Below are 21701 nucleotides of genomic sequence, written 5' to 3'. Positions count from 1 at the left end.
TTTGTTGTTACTGCATTAAAACTCTTGAACTGCAGCAATTTCTAAGCTGATTTAATCTACAACATATTTTGGTACGGTATGAAATCAAGACGGAGGCGTGTCATATGCTGCCTCAACCACTACAATAAACATAAATGTCGTATAGCAGTATTCTTATTTTATTTTTGTGAAGCCTATGTCGTTCTCTTCATGAAGGCTGCATGACCCTGGCCTGTACCAACGTACATCTGTGTATGAACTTGAAACACAGTTGTTCCTTGGTTATGACTGATTTTTATAGGTAATATTTAGGTAAATAAATTATGAACCACGACAAGATACTTGCAGCAGGCCGAATCATTAGGAAAGTGGCAAAGTGATTCTGATTCTGATTTTATAAGAAAAAATTTGCAAGAGACATCCGTGGGTCAAATGACTGCAATAATGTCAACAAGGAACTACAGGGTCAATCCAACCCCAACCTACCTGTCGTCATAAGGACAGTTGCGGCTGTGGCTCAGGAGGTAGAGCGGGTCGTCCACTAATCAGAAGGTCGGTGGTTCGATCCCCGGCTCTTCCAGTCTGCATGTCGAAGTGTCCTTGGGCAAGACACAACCCCGAATTGCTCCCGATGGCTGTGCCAGCACCCTGTGTGGCAGCTGACTGCCTTCGGTGTGTGAATGGGTTGAATGTAGGCACATTGTAAAGCGCTTTGGATAAAAGCGCTATATAAATGCAGTCAATTTACCATTTACCATAAGGAATCAAGTGCTTCCCAGATGACCTGAATGATTGTGTGTGTGTGTGTGTGTGTGTCTGTGACTGCCTGCCTGGACCTTTGCTCCATAGGAACCTGTTGAGTGTGGATGGAGCCAGACGTCTGTTTGATCAGGACTTGTCCTGTTGGGAGGCAGAGCAGGTGGAGACTGAGGGCACTTTGATATGCAGACAAAAGTCTTCTTGCTACTGAGGCTGAAAGATATTGACAAAAGGAAATCAAATTGCAATTATTTGACAGAATATTGCAAGTGGATTTACTGAGTTTGAGTATGATGAAAGCTTTTCACCATAGGTTCTTGATTCATAGACCAACGATTACTAGCTCTGAAATACAATACAATAAATCATTAAAATACAATAGGCTAGAAGTAGAAATCTATTTTAGACCGCCTCTCTGTTAAGCAATTAATTACAGCCTCTTGCAATTTTGAAATTGCATATTTCATATTGTGATTTTGATTATGTATTTTTTTTTATTGGTTAATTATTCAGCTCTACTTGCTACAGAATTAGACTATCTTAAAAATAATTTGGGGCTGTCATTGTTCTTGATATGAAATGTCAACCTAAGTCATAAACTTTAATCTTTAATGACTTTATGATCAGTATATGGGGGAATGGTTAATTTGACTCTTGGTTAACTTGATTGACTTTACCCATAACCCATCATGAAGGATACTGCCTTACCATCAGGCTGAACTTTGCTTCCTGGCAGTGGCCTCTGCCCAAACAGCCAAAGATAGACTGCAGGTCAACTCCACACCATTTGTTGGGCTACTGACTATTTGTTGGGCTTTAAAAAACTACAGAAAAAGCGTTTCCCTCTGTCTTCTACAGTGTGCAGGTCCAGTGCCAGGCCAAATTACTTCCAAATTCAGATTCCTGGGCCCTAGATTTGAAGGCAGCATTTACAACCAAAGCCAGATATAAAAAGCTCTGCCCCCCCCCCCCCCCCCCCCCCCCAGTTCAACACAGGACACCTATGTTTGAACACTGGCACTATTAAGATTGCAAATACCTTAAATCCTCTCAGGCAGCCGTTAGTGGAAGTTACTTTTTTCGATGACGTGTGTGTGTGTGTGTGTGTGTGGGGGGGGGGGGGGGGCGTGCGTGCGTGCGTGCGAGAGAGAAGGGGAGGGACGGTGAGAGTGAAGCTTCTGGCATACTCTTCGCGCCCAGCCAAGCGCATAGGGCGCACGGCGATTATGACGACATCGCACGGGGCGTGTCGGGGGGCGAGGCCTGAGCGCAGCGCGGCGCATCCATGGAGATTTTTCTATCAGCGCGTCGGTTTTGCTGCCTGTGCCTGAGATCTCCGTGGTAGGCTATCAGCGGATATCTGCTGTGATTGAGTCCTCACCGTCGTAAAGTCGCCTTCAAAGCATGCTGTTCGATTATAACGAACTAGTTGTGTGGCTTAGCCTTCCCAAATGTGGAGGGGTCGTTTTTTATAATTTAATACATAGAATTGGGAACGTTACATTCAATTTCATTCAGACTGCCTGGAGCCTGGAGCTGCGCACTGAGTATGTTCTGTTTTGGCCCGCGCAGAGTGCGCGCGCCCTCCTCTGAGCCCCGCCTCCAGCGCGTGCGCGAAGAGTATGCCAGAAGCTTCAGTCGGTGGAAGGCCAGATGAATGATAACTCGCTCATCGTGTGAAGAAGTACTGTCTGTATGCAGTTGGATACATTTTTTTTATTATATAAAATGAAACCAATGATCGTCACTGATTTCCATCACCTCCCCACACACACACACATGCACACGATGCCAAAATGTTTTTTGTTTTTTTGTAACTTAAAAGTATGAGATCAAATGATCAAAAAAAGTTTAAAAGTGTGCAAAAGGACGTTGTTTTAATCTCCCTTATTCCGATTGGCTGCAACAACAGTGATCTCGATTTAAAAGTTAATTTACAAATTAAATAACAGTCACATATACCAGCTAATTTATGAATATAACAGCTACATTTATTATAGGCTAACAGATCATTGAAAAGGAGGGGGTCGATTTCGCAACCTCCAGAGGGAGAGACCACGCCCCTAAGTTGTAAAATTCTCCTCTGTTGCTTGTGTGTGTGTGTGTGTGTGTGTGTGTGTGTGTGTGTGTGTGTGTGTGTGCGTGTGCGTGTGTGCGTGCGTGCGTGCGTGTGTGTGTGTGCGCGCGTGCGTGTGGTTTATTCATCCCCAATGATCCCCACGCGTGACCGGCCGAGGTAGTGACCGTGAACGCGCACGTACAGTAGCCTACCAGCAGCACGTAGTCTAGCTCTGTCGAGTATAAGCTGGCTGTGGCAAGCCCTAACCACGGCCACTACACAGACAAGACACACACACACACACACACACACACACACACACACACACACATAAACACAGAGGCAGGTGTGTGTCGCAGCCAGGAGGTGCACAGCGCGCGGCTCGGACAAATTCTGTAGTGTTTGGACTTATTTTCTGTTAGCAAAACAGCGGTGCCATCATGCTGTGGACGGCCAACCAACTCATAAGAAGATTCTCCACCTCTTCCGTGAGTAACGTTGCTTTTTAGCTGCTGCACCGACATAAACAGCGCTTTGTTGGTAACAATTTGCCTATTTATTCGCACGTCCTGAACGTGCGCCAGGTTGCGGTGACATTAGAAGTGAGACAGCCTTGTCTTTGACCACAGCTCAGCGAGTCACATACAGCTGATGTCGAGGTCTTCTCCCAAGTCTTGACTGTATGTTCAGCAGCTTTGCCACGTTACTGTTGCCTTTACTGTACAAGACGTGGATGGGTTGCATCAGCATGTGTGAGCTGCACGGACTGACAGCGGCTTAGGACGCTGCAGCCTGCAAGGCGAACACACGGGCGATCTACTCATTTCTCATTCTAAGCTAATTCTGTCTCCAGCTAATATTCCTCCTGGTTATAGTGCGCGTTTTGCTGCCCGGCACCGCTACAACTGGCCTTGCTGGGTGCCATAGGCTAGCGTTACAACATTCTCAACGCTTTCAGAGACCAGTCCATATTGGAGCCACATAGACCCCCATTTGATGAGATGTTGAGCCTTGGAATTAAGAATATTTGTATCGTCAGATATTGTCCGGGATTCCATGACTGGCCGCATTGTAGGTAGAGAGATAACAGTGAAACTATGTTCAAAGCAGTCGTCCTACATTCTCTAATTACGTTAAAAGTGAAATAATGGCAATTTATGCATTTGCTGGGGACCCCCTGGAACCCATTCAAGGACCCCTGGTGCTCCCCGGACAGCACGTTGAGAACCACTGCCCATACAGCAGCCAGCTAATGTTGCTTTTATGCTTGCAAGATGAACACGTTGCCCTTAAAATCCTCTTTTGTGGCCATGTAAAACAGGGCAGAAGGTGCCTCGTGCACTTGGCAGGGCCATTCATCAGCATGGGAAACTTGAAACCTGCTTCCCTGACACATGTGGCATGCTTGTGCTCTTGGACATGAACTTGGACATGGGAGGGCTGTGCTTCTCTGCAGCCAATAGGTTCCCAGATCCAGCCCTTACCAGATCCAGCACTTACCAGATCCAGCCCTTACCAGATCCAGCACTTACCAAAGAGATTCTACAACACTATTGCACTTTGAGCATTACCCAGTATTTCTGCTGGTTTTCCATTATAATAACTTCATCTGTTGTTTGCTCTGTTACAGCATTATTACCAGAATAAGCTGAAACTAGCTCTAATTGGCCAGAGCCTGTTTGGCCAGGAGGTGTACACCAACCTGAGGAAGCAGGGTCACAAGGTGGTGGGCGTGTTCACCGTCCCGGACAAGGATGGCAAGGCAGACCCCCTGGGTGAGTTGACTCCCTGTCTGGTTCTCTCTCTAGAATCCCTCAGTCTAACTATCAAGGTCAGAGGTTCCCAATCCTTTTCATATCAAATACACCACGGATCCCTATATGATAAAGGTTTTGTCCCAGGATTCCCCATGTAAAGAAGATTTGTATTGTTTGTCTGTACTGTCTATAGGAGTAAGCAGAATGAAACCTCTGGTCAGAATAGTTATGCCATATATTCTGATGATTGAAATAACAGTGACATTAAACAAACTATTCTTCATTTTGTTGGGGACCACTGGAACCCCCTTTAAGGCCCCCTGGTGTACCCAAAACGGGGGGGGGGGGGGGGGGGGGGGGGTTGTGTGCCTCATCAGCTAAAGCTAAAGACTTAAATCCTTCGGTACCACTGTATTTACGATTTACGGGCGTGTTCACACCAGGCATGTTTGGGGCGGTTTATTTGAACTCTGGATTGTTTACTCCTTTAGTTCTGTTTGTTGGGTTGAGTGGCACCAAGTAACGGCACAGAGACACCTGCAAATGCAGGTCTCAGATTCAGACCGGCAGACAATGCTGTCCGTTAGGAGTGGGAATTAGACCCACAAGAGGAAATGACCTATTGAGCTATTTCTTCATGTGTTCAAGGCCATCATGCTTAGCTGAAGGTATACGTTCATATTGAGCTATTTCTTCATGTGTTCAAGGCCATCATGCTTAGCTGAAGGTATATGTTCATATTGAGCTATTTCTTCATGTGTTCAAGGCCATCATGCTTAGCTAAACCTAAATGTGTATGTTCTGGAATCTGATTTGTTTTCATCCCCACACTGCCAAAATCTTTAACCTGGCAGGATGACAGGTCAGCAAAACTCTGTCCAATAAATGAGCTACTTGTGAGTCCACGTGACTTTTGTTTACAAGCCCTGGTTCAGTTGTGATTTGACGATGTGAACCTAAACCGACCACATACAAAAATGCAACAAAGCGAACTCTTCCTCTGTGGTTGGGACCAAAGGGAAACAAGTTGTAGGTGGGGTCCCTGCTGGCTGGCCTGGGCCCTGCTGTATCTCTCTGTCTGCGGGTGAGGTACAGTAGATGGGGTCCCTGCTGCCTGGCCTGGGCCCTGCTATCTCCCTATATCTGTGGGTGAGCCTGAGGTAGATGCGTGTTGACTCTACAGTGCTCCTGCACAAAGACAGGCCTTTACCCTGCGTCAGCCGCGGGATACTGCCTCCATTGTCTGTCCGGGGAGAGGCCCTGTGTGGCCGGGGAGACCAAGCACTGAGGTGAAAAGTCTACAGTCGACCCGGGGTCTTTGGTATGATGTAATCTACCCAGGATGCATCATCATCATCATCATCATTAGCTGGGTGTGCGAAGCCTCTAGCCACCCGAGCCTTTGCCTTGTAATTGCTTTGACTGTCAAATAAATAAAAATTCAAATCAAAGAACCAGAGAACTTTCATTGATAAGAACAACTAGGTTGTTCCATTGCAACTAGAGCTGGGTATTGGTTAAAATTTCAAGAATCGATTCGATTCCGATTCACAAGGTTGCGAGTCGATTAATTTCGATTCGATTCGATTCGATTCCGATTCGATCGATTTCAATATGTTTCAAAATGTTTTTTGATCTGTACCCTGAATTACATGTCCAGTTATGTAACACAGGGGTTCCCAACCAGCCAAGTAGATACACGGGGAAAAAAGTTGCAGACCTGTTGTCAATTTTAATGGTTTTAGTTACACATATATTTACTCACCAGGTGGTGACAAAGGGTAAATAACAGCCTTTTCATCTGTCAATAAAGACACTTTCACAATTATGCACAGTGATTTGATTTCAGCCTATATAATTTCTAAAAGTAGATATTAATGATCAAACATTTCCATTCATGTAGCCTACAGTATTTATGTTTTTGTTTCAACTACAAACATAAATAAACGTCAACTTGAAACTGTTTCAACTACCACACACAGCATAATATTTTAGCCTGTTTATTAAAAAAAAATAATAATAATAATAATAAAAAAAATTGATCTCTGGACATATGAATCGATAATCGAGGATTAAAAGAAAAATCGATTAAAAATCGGAGAATCGATTTTTTTTTAACCCAGCCCTAATTGCAACATCAGCGTACAGCAAAGCCGCCATTTTGGAGAGACTAGGCTACTTCGGATTGGCTGATGAACGTTCCGTTGTTGTCCCATCGCCGCAAGGAGGCATTTCTCAGGCCAAAATCTGCTCTTCTGTGCCTGATCATGCAGTTGAATCTTGACGTTTAACATTTCCATCCTTCAACAACATGCTTGTTCCAACTGTGAGACAAACAGCAAAGGCCCAGTACTATTCTGTAGGACTGCATGGTTATTCTGCTGTCTATGAAGCTAGTTAGGCCAACATCTCTCTCCTCTGTCTCTCTCACACTGAGACTTGACCCTTTACAGTCTTGCACGCAGCCTATCAGAGTGTGGGTACAGTTGCATGTGCGTAGCAGGTGGCCCCAGTAAGGTTGTGTAACAAGACTGAACTTGGGAAAACTGGAAAACCCATATCACTGACGCCCAGCGAGTACATACACTGTACTGGTGTATTGCAGTACTATTTGCTACAGTACAGCTAGGTAGGTCTAGGTTTGGCCAGAGTAAAAACTCTTCTAATGGTGAAGTAATGAAGACTCACATGTGACACTCCTCATCTGAGGTTCCACCAGAACCTTCTCTCCTTGTGTTCCCCCTATTCTGTCCCTCATCTTAAGTTGGTGTTAAATGCAGACAAATCTAAAGTCATGCTCTTCTCTAATGGCAAAGAGCTCCCATCTAATCTGCCAAATATCTCAAGGGGTTGAAATTGAATTGGTCACAACATATAAATACTTAGGTATTATTGTTGATCAAAACATGTCTTTTAAGTGCACATTGAAAAACTTGTTTCCAAGTTGAAGCTTAAATTAGGTTTATTTTTTAGAAATAAAGCCTGTTTCTCACTCCAGGCAAGGAAGCACTTGATTTCAGTGACTTTTTTTTTTACCCTTATTGGACTATGGTGATCTCCTTTTTATGAATGCATCTGACCAGTACCTGAATAAGTTGGATACTGTATATCATTGTGCTTTACATTTTATTACTGGCTGTGGCAATCTTGTGCACCACTGTACTCTGTACACTACTGCTCAGTGTCCTTCTCTGTATGCCTGCAGACTTTCGCATTGGTTGGCTTTTTATATACAAATCTCTCCTTAGGCTGGTTCCTCCCTATCTGTGTATATAGATGTGTAAAAAACAAAATCAATATGGCCTACGTTCTCACAATACTCTTCAGATGTTAGTCCCCAGTAGGGATGTTCATCAATTATCGAAAATCGATAATTGATCGTTAAGGATTGGAATCGATCCTGTGGCATTTGGATCGATTTTTTAATATTTTTTAATATTTTTTTTGACTAGGTTTGGGTGGAATTCGTTCCTCCTCGCCCCACTCCATTGCACAGCCGACTAACGTGAGGTGGAGCTTCATATAGTCTCTAGTTTTCTGGCTGGGCACGGGCCTTTGTGCCAACAAAACTGTTTTAAACATGGGAAATTCACACCGGCATGCGCCGGGGACAGCAGTGTTGGAGAGGAGACACATTGAAATAAAGAGTTCATTGAGGAGAACACGTTGTCTTTCGTATTTTCTGCCATAGGCATTCATTTTGTAAAAAAAAAAAAAAAAAAAAAAAAAATCTAAGTATTAATATGATCGAGAATCGATAATTGATCGTTAATTTTCACCAATTATCGATTTTGGAAAATTTTCAAAATGAACATCCCTAGTCCCCAGAGCTAGAACTGAATTAGGCAAAAAGGCCTTTAAATATGCTGGCCCTTCCTCCTGGAACAATGTACAGAAGCTGAGCTGATTGATGATTACTTTGGGGGAATTTAAGTCAGTTTTAAAGGATTGAGAAATGAGTACTCTCAATCAATGTAACTGCCTAAATTCTTAGTGGAATTGTTGTAGTATATTGTACCTATATGCATCATAACTGTATTTACACAATTACATTTAATTTATTAAAGCTTTTTGTCTCTTGGACCCAAATCTGAGAATATTTGTTGTTGTTGTTAGATGGTTTTGTCCAGAATTCCATGACTATCCGTATTGTAGATAGAGATAACACAGTGGAACTATGATCAAAATAGTAATTCTTCCACACTTCTTCATCACTAAGTGTGTTAACTTTGTTTGTAAATGAAATAATGGTAAAATGTAACAATACATCATTCTGCTGGACACACACACACACATTTCCCCTCTCTATCAGCGATGGCAGCGGAGAAGGATGGGACGCCGGTGTTCAAGTTCCCCCGGTGGCGCGTCAAGGGCAAGCCGATCCCGGAGGTGGTGGACGCCTACAAGGCGGTGGGCGCCGAGCTCAACGTCATGCCCTTTTGCTCCCAGTTCATCCCCATGAACGTGATCGACCACCCCAAACACGGCTCCATCATCTACCACCCCTCCATCCTGCCCCGGCACAGGGGAGCCTCGGCCATCAACTGGTGAGCGGGGGTCAGGGGCGGGGCTTAGACAAACGCGGAGCTCAGGGGCGGGGCATAGACAGAGGCGCTTACAAACAAGCCAGAGGTTTGGTTGTTGGTGTGCAAATGTTTCTGCCATGTCTGCTGGCCTGGAGAAATGAGTTGACATCCTCACTGCTACAATTGTTTCTTTTGGCTCATTGCCAACATTGGATTACATTTGTTAAAAAGTTGCAATAGTGACTATGTTTACATGAACTGCGCTAATCTGACTGTTGAGCTTATTCTAAATAAGACTATTTTGATTAAGGTGGTGTTTACATTAGTTGCTTATGGAATATTCCATTCATATATTCCCGTTTACCCCAGATGACTCTGTTAAGGGACAAAATGTTGTGACTTTGTTTTTTTCTTCTATAAACAAGTTGCACAACATTCACTGGAAGCTAGAGCATGCATCGTCTGCTGTATGTGTCACAAAATGCCGTGAAAACTCCGATACGACGTAATAGTGTGACTAAGGTGTATACATGTCTACAATGCAATTCAATTAAGATGATCGGAATACTCCAGGTCTTGATTTGACTATTGCTTACTCTGACTATAACCTTATTCGGGTTAAGGTCATTAGAACATGCTGTTTACATGGCTAGTGTCTTAATCAGAGTATTGTCTTAATCGGGTTAATATCGGAATATTGCAGCCCATGTAAACGTAGTCAGTAAGATTCACATCACAACATAAACAGCTTGTAGAGACGCACTGTTTGCAAAGAATCTTAACAATCAATTGTAAAACTGGAAGCAGGATATGTTAAACATTACTTCTTCATTTGAGATTGTTGCCTTGTTTTTGCAATTTCAGTCACCAGGAATGAATAACAGTATTTTGCTGAACATACGGTAGTTCGTGTAGGACTTAGAAATATCCACAAAGCAGTGTTTGATTTGATAGGTCAATAATGTCTTCTTCCGTTCTGATGCCTCTCAACTGAGATCCTGGTTATTAGTAGTGAGAAAGACAGCAGTCACTTTCTGCTGAGAGCCAGCAGATGTTGGCAGCCAGCCAAATGTAAAACAGCCAGAGATTTTATTATGCTTTAACACCTGCAGAGGGCAGTCTAGCATGTAGTGTTGGAGTCGAGATCACCTAACCAGAGACCAAGACCGAGGGGAGGCGAGACCGAGACAAGACCAAGACCGAGGGTGGGCGAGACCAAGACCAAGACCAAGACCAGACAAATGCGAGACCATTTTTAAGACCATTTACCATTTAACCTTTACACCATTGCTCTGCTAACAACGAAATAATTAATTATTTAGGAATTACAGTAAAATATAAATGGCTGTAGAGTATACTCAGTGACTGAATGCAATCCTTTAATCTGAAACACTTTAATTCCATATCACTGACCATCAGAAAGGCTCAACACAGTGAACAGAATGAAGCATAAAAACACCTTACTGCTGCTAAATTATGATGGACGACATCTCTCGAGCCACCTTGTTGACCCGTGTTGTCTTCCTTTGTGCATGAATGTGAGGGGAGTGGCTACAGCATTGGAAGCTTTCAACCTGCAAGGTTATTGGTTGCAATTGAAGGGGGGATTTTTACACCCAATCACAGTAAAAAAATATACCCAGGAAAGTAATGATGTCACTGCAGTTGTGGTCTCAGCTGGCCTTGAAATAAAATCCCGAGTCCGGCTTGCCCGAGACCGAGACAAGACCGAGACCGATGGAGGGCGAGTCCGAGACGAGACCGAGACCATCAAAATGTGGTCTCGAGACCAAGACCGGTCTCAAGTACTCCAACACTACTAGCATGTGGCTGTATTTGAGACTTGAAACTGAAGGAGCAAAGCAGGGAAATGTGTGGCATGTGCGAATTGTGATTCATGAATAGAATGACTTGCTACCAGTGAGTGTTGCATATGGACATGTAATCTTTAGGACCTGGCCCCGGGCGGAGGAGGGTCTGGTGCTATCTGGTCAGGCTGGAGGTTTCAACCAGTTCTGTTTGACCTGGACTTCCAGGCCAGCCGGCTTCCTTATCTCTCTCTCTCTCTCTCTCTGTCTGCTATCTGTCCAGCCCATGCTATCACTCTGCCCCGGCTATCAGCGCACGTAAATTAATAGGTTCTGTTTCTTGTAAACCGTTAAAGCACAACTTTAAAAAAAATCAGCAATTTATGTTGTATTCATATTTTTTAAATGGCCTCCACAGGCGGTGATCTTTAGATTTGCACCCCTGCTGCTGTTTTTCAAATGATGTTGCTGTTCAATTGGATGAGTCAGGGTGAGTCCTGTAGTCGGGACGAGTCAGGGTTCAGGGCAGGGGACAGTCCTGTAGTCGGGACGAGTCAGGGTTCAGGCCAGGGGCAGGGGACAGTCCTGTAGTCGGGACGAGTCAGGGTTCAGGCCAGAGGCAGGGGACAGTCCTGTAGTTGGGACCGGTCAGGGTTCAGGCCAGGGGCACGGGACAGTCCTGTAGTGCACTTTGCTATTACAGTACAATACATGCAGGTCAATGACCTGTGGAATAAGCCAAACCCCACCTGTTTGGAGTGGCGACATCAATATCACCTCCTAAATGGCAATATTTGAATAGAGCAAATACAAAAACAAAACAAAAAACTTTCATGCACTTTCAGAACAAAATCATTCAGTTCGCCTCTCAGGAATGCCACAGGAAGGACCTGTACATGTTTCTGTTTGAGTGTTTTTTTAAGATCCCGTGCAATGATTTAAACTTGGTCAGGAAAAGGTTGAAGTTGATTTCTAACCAAATTGAGCATCTTTTTTTGTCAATTTTTGGTTAGATGGTTGCATGCCAGTTATCTTTTTTTTAACATCCAGGCACTGGCAAGTATTGTCTGCCTCTGACAGACAACTCGGCACCTGATGAACTATGGATACTTGTCGACCAATAATTCATGACATAATTTACACCAGGAAGTAGATTGGAATTCAAAATCTGGTTGATTGAGTTTTTCAAAAGGCTTCCCATTTCCACATTGGTGACAGTTTAAGAGTTTTTCATAATTTGGATAAATTAACATGAACAGCTCCTATGATGAAGTATACCATGACGTTGATCAATGTACTTCTCATTCCACTGGACCTTCACTGCCTGATGGGGAGCCAGACAGCTTGTTTATTCCACACTTACTTATTAACTTCATATTAACGTATTAATTAATACCGTAAATTCCGGACTATAAGGCGCACCGGTATATAAGCCGCAGCAGCAAAATTGACTGTTTTTTACATATATAAGCCGCACCGGACTATAAGCCGTGGGTGTTTTGATGTTTAATTACCATATGTAAGGGTTCGTGCACAGAGAGGAATGTCGGGAAAGAGATGGCTGTTTGGGGAAGCTCCCATTTATTAACATTTCAACAAAACAAGCATTACGGTAGGCTATAAGAAGCTCCCATTTATTAACATTTCAACAAAATAAATATAAAAAATAAAACAATAATAATAATAATAAAACAATCCTCAAAAGGATAATGTGCTGTAAACAATAAAACAATCCTCAAAAGGATAATGTGCTGTAAACAATAAAACAATTCTCAAAAGGTTAAGGTAAGGTGCAGTAAACAAATTAACTGGAAAACAATAATATAACAATCCTCAAAAGGATAAGGTGCTGTCAACAATGAAACCAGGTACCGTAATCCTTGTCTTCATCTTTTAGGTGAAGGTGCAGCAAACGGCTGTAAACAGAGTCAAAGTCAAGTCACTAATCCTCGTCTTCATCTTCTTCCTCCGTACTGAAACCAGCAAAGTCCTCAACTTCAGTGTCGGAAACGAACAGGTTCAGGGTGGCTTCGTCAACCACTCTCCTCTCTCCTTCGTTGTCACTCTCAAAACCAAGGAACTCCTCTTCGTCACTGTCGGTGTCGGAATCGAACAGCCTCTGAAGGCCCTCAGCTGTGCCGGCGTCATCATCACGCAGCAGTCCAGCCTTTCGGAACCCGTTGGTGATCGTGGATGTTTTCACACTCCTCCACGCTGTCAGGATCCACTGGCAAACTTGAGCGAAAGTTGCTTTTCGCATGCGACCAGTTTTGGTGAATGATTTATCGCCGCTCGTCATCCACGCCTCCCACTCAACGCGTAGTGCCACTTTGAACGCACGATTGACACTGATGTCAAGTGGCTGCAGATGCTTCGTTGTGCCCCCAGGAATCACAGCTGGAATGGAGTTTGTGGTCTTGATGGCTGCTTTCACGGAATCTGTTATATGAGCCCTCATGCTGTCGAGAACGAGCAGAGCTTTTTTTTGCCGAAAGAATCCTCCAGGGCGCTTGACGTAGCACTCAGCCAGCCACTCCTTCATGACACTTTCCATCATCCACCCTTTCTTGTTGACTCTGAGGCATATCCCACTGGGAATTTTCTCTTTCGGCATCGTAATCCGCTTAAAAATCACCATTGGCGGCAGCTTTACTCCAGATGCTGTGCAGCCGAGAACACAAGTGAAATTCGTTCTCTCGTGCCCAGTGGTTCTCAATGTGATCGACGATTCACCTTTCTTGTTAACAGTCCGAGTGAGTGGCAGGTCGAACGTCAAAGGCACTTCATCCATATTTATGATCTGCTCCGGTTCGATGGAATATTCCTTGATCTTCCTTTGTGTGAATTCGCCGAAGTTTGTGATTTTCTCCTGGTAGTCGGGAGGGAGTTGCTGGCACACAGTCGTCCTCGCCCTGACGGACAGTCCCTTTCGTCTCATGAATCGGAAGCACCAAGATGGCCCACCTCTGAAATGTTCAATTTTCATTTCGGTGGCGACTGTTTTGGCCTTCAGTCGGATCTGCACCGTGGAAACGCCTCGGCCGTCTGCTCTCTGGGTCAACACCCAGTCTTCAAGGGAATCTTCAAGTTCGGGCCATCTGCTTTTATGACCTCTGAAGGACTTTTTGGTCTTCTTGCACTGAGACAGTTCCTCCTGCTGCGCCTTCCAACGCCTCACCATTGACTCATTGATGCTCAGGGTACGCGCTGCTGCTCTGTTTCCCTCTTTTAATGCGAGATTGACTGCTTTCAACTTGAAAGCTGCGTCGTGTGAATTTCTGCGTACCTTCCCCATGGTAAGTGAGAGACTGCTCGTCTTGTTGTGATTCCGGCTGCTGATGAACTTTGAACCGGTAGGAGTAACCGGTTGATTTCCGCCAATGATGTCAAGTCTTTCATACACAAAGGCAATTCAAGGTGCTTTACAAAAAAATAATCGAAAAAACAAGCAGCAAAGCAATGCACATAAAATGTGCTGATGAAGCTGTGTAACCTGTAAAATCCATCGATTTTGGAGGTCACCGAGTGGCCGTTTGCTTACCGTAATTACCATATGTAAGGGTTCACGCACAGAGGGGATTGTTGGCTGTTTGAGGAAGCTCCCATTTACCGTATTACCGTAACATTTCAACAAAACAACATAACACAACACCACCTTTGTTTATTTTTACAGTGCACACAGTGTCCGCGGTGTGGTGAAAAGAGGGCAAGAGAGGAAATTAAAACAGAAGTGTATTTATAGTTAGAAAGAGTGCTAAAAAAGAGAGATTTTATTTGTATTATTTTTTTTTTTTTCTGAAAAAATCCATAGATAAGCCGCACCGTTATATAAGCCGCAGGGCCAAAAAACGGGGAAAAAGCCGCGGCTTATAGTCCGGAATTTACGGTACTTATCAACAGTTGGCCACAGTGTTATTTTTCCAGGTACAATCACCTTTTATCATCTCCATATCTGACTCTGCTCTGCTTGGTCTTGGACCTGCTCTGTACTTGAGTGTGTTATGGCACAGTTCCATGTGTTTAAGACTGTGTGTCTGACGTGTGTGTGTCTGTGTCTGTGTGTGTTTGTGCGTGCGTCATCAGGACCCTGATCGATGGAGACAAGAAAGCGGGCTTCTCAGTGTTCTGGGCTGATGACGGTCTGGACACCGGGCCCGTCTTGCTGCAGAGGGTCTGTGACGTTGAGCCCAACGACACGGTTGACACACTCTACAACCGCTTCCTGTTCCCAGAGGGCATCAAGGCCATGGTAACCACCTGCGTCTCCTCCGTGATGTGCCACTTACGCTTAGAGAGAGAGATGGACAGATGGACTGCTTCTGCCTCATTTACTAAGTTTCTTTCCTTCTTAGGCCCCTAAGAGAAATTGGGCTGTCATCAGCAGTGTATTAGCAGCCTAAGGTTGATTTATGATTTATGACACTTTGATAAGTCTCGCACAACAGGAAATAAAGACGACATTTGTAATTTATGCTTGGGTGAAAGGTTATAGCCTCCTGTAACATCTGACCAATAAAGATAGCAAGGATAGTAAACGTAGCCTACCTGTCCTGTAGATTTTTCCACCTACATTTGCAGTCCAACATGCCGATGTTCAGGGTATCAGCAATCTCTTTCCATGACATTAATGCAGTCTACACATCCTTGTAGTCTTTCATTGAAGAATCCTACAGGTGGCACTGGCAATACTGCAAGTGTTTCATTTATACCCCTCCATATTTGCTACGAGCTAAGCTAAAATAATGAGACTAATTCAACAAGGACAAAAACAGTTACAGACCAATATAATAATAATAATAAGGACGTTCAGTTCAGAGAAAACTACAATCTCCATAGTGATGTAGGTGTGATGCAATGTGACTACCCAATCACATTGTGTGACAAAATATGACTTGACTGTGTGTCCATGACATAACAAAATTCTCCAGGTGTGCGACATGAAAGGAAAGTGTTGAGAGAGACTTTCTTGCTCACACTGACCTGGGATGGGTGTGTCCCGTGTGGCCAGGTGGAGTCGGTACAGCTCATAGCTGATGGAAAAGCCCCTCGTATTCCCCAGTCAGAGGAAGGAGCGACCTACGAAGGCATTCAGAAGAAATCCAACTCCAAGGTGAGATTTCTGTATTCTTACACACACACACACACACACACACACACACACACACACACACGCACAAACAAACAAACAAACAAACAAACAAACAAACAATACAGACAGTCTAGAGCAGTGGTTCTCAACTGGTCTAACCTCATGCCCCACATTTTTCTTTAGTCATTACGTTGTGATCCAAATTTCGTATTTTTTTTAGGCCTATATGCTTTTTAAACTGGTGATGCTCGCAGCTAGCATGACATGTTTGGTACCAATGCCTTAGGCCTTCTAGTTTCAGAGGGCCATGGATGCCAGCATCCTCAAGGAATAGACAAAAAAAAATCATGCACACATCCGCGACCCACTCAAAACTGTCCCGTGACCCACTTTTGGGTCCCGACCCACCAGTTGAGAACCACTGGTCTAGAGCGAGATATGATGTATATAACGACTGAAGAAAAAATAAGAAAAATATTTAGAAGGTTGTTGTGGTGCGAACGTACACTCAATAATGTTTAAGTAAAATTGAAAAGTCTGATAGGGTAGATTTGTTTCCAAATTTCAGTGACTGGGACACAATAAACTGTCATGCCCCTTTGGTCCTATTCTCTGTCCCAATTAACTGAAAGTTGTAGCTTCAAAGTGTCAGCTCAGTGAACATAAACATTTGTGTTTTTGGCTCCCCAACTAGGCAGCAGTCTAATTTAGCAAAGCAACGGATGTTAATGTTAACATGAGACGATTAGGCACTACTAACACTGTTAGCTAGTGTGCTAATCAGGTGTGTCAATTCAAACACAGGATTAGCTAACCAGATACACAAATGAACCATGTCTATTCTGTACTATTTCTAAACATTGTCAATGTTTTGTCCAAGAGCTGAAAACTGAAGACCTCAAATATGGCCGCCAGAGGGTGTGTTAGATTACCTGAAAGCCCTCAGTCTGAAACAACTTATTTTTCAGTCACCTACATTCAAACGAGGTACCTAATTAAGCAGGTACCTACTTAGGTAGGTACAGTAGGTGATGGACAGCTTCCTTGCATTACAGTCCCCGTTTTTGGTGACCTGTTTTTGATACCAAATCACAGCATGATTTTTTCTAATGGTGTTCCTCAAGGTCTTGGTGTCTTAATGTGGTATTTTGGAGGGATATTGGTCGACCTGCACCATAGTTTATTACAGTCGTTACAACCGTTACCATGGTCAAAATACATGAAACCGGAATTATCCCCCTTTTTTATTTCATAGACAATAAATGGATTTTTTTTTTTTTTTATACTTTATTTTTGTACGTTTTCATGAAACAAAGCACAAGTAGAACATACTGGAAAACAAAACAAAAACAAAACAAAACAGACAGTTGGTCACCTTTACATACATCGACTTACTAGTGGGGGATTCAACTCAGTTCGTACATGTAAACACAATCCATTTCTCCCAGTACTTGGAATACTTGTCAAGCTGTAAGTTCAAAGAAAAGGTAATTCTCTCCATGCTCTGTATGTTGGTCACTATTTCTGTCCAGTCAGTCTTTGTTGGAGGATCGGACTGCAGCCACTTTCTTGTTAAAGCTTTTTTGCTGGCTGCCAGCAGTATTTTTAGGAGATATCTGTCCTGTGATATCAAATCGGTTGCAATGTTACCAAAGTAGATTGTAGGGAAAGAGCAATCAGTTTCTTTACCAAATATATCCTTTATTGCTTGTGATACCTCCTGCCAGTATGTCTGGATGGAAGGGCAACTCCAGAATATATGGAAGTGGTCTGCCAGTTGTTCTCCGCACTTCCTCCAACATAGACTCCTTCCCAATTCACCCATCTGTAAACCTTTTAACTTAGGAGTTATAAAATACCTCATCAAATTCCGCCAACAAAATCCTCTCCAAAAATCCGAGCTGGTGGAGGTAGATTGTACGTTGCACATATTCATCCAGTCCTCCTCTGAGATTACAATTCCAGCCTCTTTTTCCCATTTTAGTCTAACCTTATTTGTTGTGTGTTTCTTCATGGATTGAATACTTGAGTGCAGTATTGAGACAAGTTTCCTGTTACTCTTAACTGTATACATGTTGGTAAAGACAATAAATGGATATTAATGATATATTGACTGCCGAACTGGAAATGTCCCCGATTTTCATTTCAGAAATCTGGTCACCTTAGCCCAGGACCCACATCTACCAAAAAAAAAAAAAAAAAACACAGGACAGGCTTATATGGATCATAATTTACATACATCAACATATCAGCAGTCATTCCTATTATTTATAGATTTATTTATATATATGTGGGAAAATACATTTACTACCACCATTCTGCTGCAGTAAGCAAGCAGTTGGGTAGAACTTCACATGGGGCCGTTTAGTGCAACAACACTTGCTTTCATTTAACAGCATGGAAAATTCCTGTTTACCGAACATGTAGCTCAGGGCCAAAAATATGATGAGGGAGTGAATGGGTGGGTACGGGGTGTGTTTATGTTAGGGGGGTGGGGCTGATCGTAGCCGGCTGCTGCTTTGTGATTTGTCGCTTGAAGCCACGCTGCTGGCAACATTTCAAAATGTGCTATTCTTAGTCCAGAGGGTTATTTTCCTGCACCACTCATCCCCGTGTTGCACAACTACAGGCAGCCAGCTGTTGGGTTTCCCTCTCATTCTTGGAAACTTGGAATGGCCCCTGTGAAAAGAAAGATGAATTTGACTGGTCAGCGTTTTGTGTGCGTGTGGTGTGTGTGTGCGTGGTCTCTCTGTCGCTCAGGTGGACCTGGCCCAACCAGCCGAAGCTATCCACAACTGGATCCGTGGCCATGACAAAGTCCCCGGTGCCTGGACTGTCATTGATGGCCAGGTACATCTCCTGGAACACACAAGCAAATAACACGTAGACGTAGTCTACTCCAGGGTTAGACTGATTATGGGGTTTTGAAGGATGATACAATACTGATATTTTTGTGCTGGAGCTGCTGATAGCACATATTTTGTGCTGATATTTAGTATCTTTTAATTTTACCTTTTTAATGCCCAGCAAAATTTGAAGTATTCAGTGTTTTTCCCATTATTGTATTCTTGTCAAGGTGGAAAAGCCTCAACGTGGGACCCAAAAACTCTCCATTGAAATGCAGACTAGTTAATTAATTAAAAAATAATTAAATTATTGAAAAACTCTCCATTGAAATGCAGACTAATTAATTAATTAATTAATTAAAAATACTTAAATTATTGAACGATTAAATAATAAAAATGTGTGAAGAAAAGAAATTTCATTGCACATTTTAATGACTGTAGTTGTGGTCAAGAAGGATCATATCAAAAGTGAATGACACAGACTGGTCGATTTCTGATATTTAATAAAAGGCCAAAACCACATTATCAGCAAACTGATACAGTATAACAGTATAACCCTAGTCCACACACTCTCACACATACAGTACATCTACACACACACACACATGTGCACACACACCCCTGTCCTAACTTTTCCTCTGCCGGCAGACAGTGACCCTGTACGGCTCATCCATGTTGGGGCAGGTGCCAGCCGGTCAGCCCCTGGACATCGAGGGGGCATCCCAACCCGGCCTGGTCACCAAGAACGGACTGGTCCTGTATGGATCTGACGGAAACGCCGTGAGTGCTCCAGTTTGCTCTACTACAAAGCAAACAGTCAAAACAAACAAAAGTAGAGCAGGTGGAATGTGGCAATGCTTTGGCCTAACTGCCCTCCAGGAAGGTTTAATGGCCACTCGCTCATTCAAACTCAGTCGGAACCTAATTCAAATAATCTGCTGCCCCCTCTCCCTCCTCTCCTTCCATCCCGTCTTCCCTCCACAGCTGCTGGTGAAGAACCTGCAGTTTGAAGATGGGAAGATGATCCCTGCCTCCAAGTACTTTTCCTCAGGAGAAAGCTCCAGTGTGGAGCTGACTGACGATGAGAAGAAGATGGCAGAGGAGATCAAGGCAAGTGACGGATGTGATACTGTATATCACTACTGTTCTGCCCTTAAAATGCATGTTCAGCACCGGATTCACACTCTTTTCTGGCTAAATTGGTGTTCAACTCTTCATGAACCCACATGGGCATAGGAGAGGCCAAGACTATACATGTTATATATATAAAAAATAATAATCTAAAATTCACTTTTCACGTCACAATTCATCTCATTATATAGTTGTTGAATATCGTTGCTCATTGTGAATGTTGTCTTGCCTACAGATGATCTGGAAGGGGATCCTTAGCAACGTTCCGGTGATTGAAGACACCACAGACTTCTTCAAGTCCGGAGCAGCCTCCATGGATGTGGTCAGGTGAGGGAGGAGGCCAGCGCAGCAACCGGCTTCAACCGAACCGCTCCCACTACGGACCCGCGTGCCCTACCTCGGTCCCTGCTGTGCTTCATTAGTCTCACATAGCCAGAACATTCTCTACACGTCATTTTGGCTGTACCAGTGCAGAAGAATGGTCTGGCAGAACCCAGTCATTATTGTAATTGTCACACAGGGGCAGGGGGTGTGCAGGGGGACTGTTTGGAACTAGCATTTGTGCCTGAGAAGAGCCGTGTCCCGTATTGATGTTAGTGTGCAGAGAAATCGGCAACTAAGGAATTAGAAGTTTGTCTCCACTGACGGTTTTACAGACAAAATAATTAAAAACAACTAATTTCCCTGGAAAACTTGCTAGTGTTCTGCGGCTAGCGAGAGGGATAGCTTTGTTGTTGGTGTTGGAAATTCTAGGGGGATTTTACAAGAGGGAACACAGCGCAGAGTGGAAGGTGAAGGGGTGGACCAAAACTTGCCGGACCCAATTGGAGATTATCCAAGTGGTCAAAATCCGTTTGATTGACCCTCGGGTGTTCAAATCTCAAATTTAATTTGTTTCATGATTCCTTATTAAGAGTTTGATAATTGCTGAGTGGATTACAAATGACCCTGCATTACTGTGATGTGCCAGTAGGGACGACAGTAGCCCAAAGGTACAAAAGTAGCTTGTGAATGGTACTCTAACAGTTGGTGACATGCGTGCATGCGTGTGCATGTCCCCAGGCTGGTGGAGGAGGTGAAGCAGAAGTGTGGCGGTGTTCAGCTCCAGACTGAGGATGTCTACATGGCCACCACCTTCCAGGACTTCATCCAGATGTTCGTCCGCAGGCTGAGGGGAGAAGACCAAGAGGAGGAGCTGGTCATAGACTACGTGAGTATGAGCAGGAACTTCTGCCATCTCAGTACACTGCTGATGTTTCTTCAAACAAGTGAAAAGGTCTGCCACTGGGGTGAGATGTACCATAAATTCCGGACTATAAGCCGCACCGGTGTATAAGCCGCACCTGCAAAGTTGACTATTTTTTTCTTATATAAGCCGCACCGGACTATAAGCCGCGGGTGTTTTAATGGTATTTTTTTTTTTTTTTTTTTTTTTATTGTGTTTTAATGTTTAATTACCATATGTAAGGGTTCATGCACAGAGGGGATTGTCGGGAAAGAGATGGCTGTTTGAGGAAGCTCCCATTTATTAACATTTCAACAAAACAACATAACACAACACCACCTGTGTTGTTTTTTACAGTGCACACAGTGTCATACAGTGTGGTGAAAAGAGGGCAAGAGAGGAAATTAAAACAGAAGTGGATTTATAGTTAGAAAGAGTGCTAAAAAAGAGAGATTTTTTTTTTTTTTTTTGGAAAAAATCCATAGATAAGCCGCACCGTTATATAAGCCGCAGGGGCCAAAA

General features: G+C 43.6%; 1 protein-coding gene across 1 annotated transcript in view; it reads left to right on the top strand.

Annotated features, from left to right (window-relative positions):
- The first annotated feature begins 3158 nt into the window (after window positions 1-3158).
- The window catches only part of aldh1l2 (aldehyde dehydrogenase 1 family, member L2), a 55404-nt gene continuing 36861 nt past the window's right edge, over window positions 3159-21701 (top strand). The window contains exons 1-10 of the mRNA XM_083632155.1: window positions 3159-3285; window positions 4428-4572; window positions 8867-9101; window positions 14972-15137; window positions 15897-15998; window positions 18738-18827; window positions 19472-19603; window positions 19808-19933; window positions 20190-20281; window positions 21017-21164. Of these exons, the coding sequence (XP_083488281.1) occupies window positions 3238-3285; window positions 4428-4572; window positions 8867-9101; window positions 14972-15137; window positions 15897-15998; window positions 18738-18827; window positions 19472-19603; window positions 19808-19933; window positions 20190-20281; window positions 21017-21164 (1284 nt within the window). The 5' untranslated portion in view covers window positions 3159-3237. The remainder of the gene's footprint in view (window positions 3286-4427; window positions 4573-8866; window positions 9102-14971; window positions 15138-15896; window positions 15999-18737; window positions 18828-19471; window positions 19604-19807; window positions 19934-20189; window positions 20282-21016; window positions 21165-21701) is intronic.

The sequence above is a fragment of the Poromitra crassiceps genome, assembly GCF_964638095.1.
Source record: "Poromitra crassiceps genome assembly, chromosome: 2".
NCBI classification, from domain to species: domain Eukaryota; kingdom Metazoa; phylum Chordata; class Actinopteri; order Beryciformes; family Melamphaidae; genus Poromitra; species Poromitra crassiceps.
Note: the sequence above shows the minus strand (reverse complement) of the source record. Positions and strands in the feature narration are given on the sequence as shown.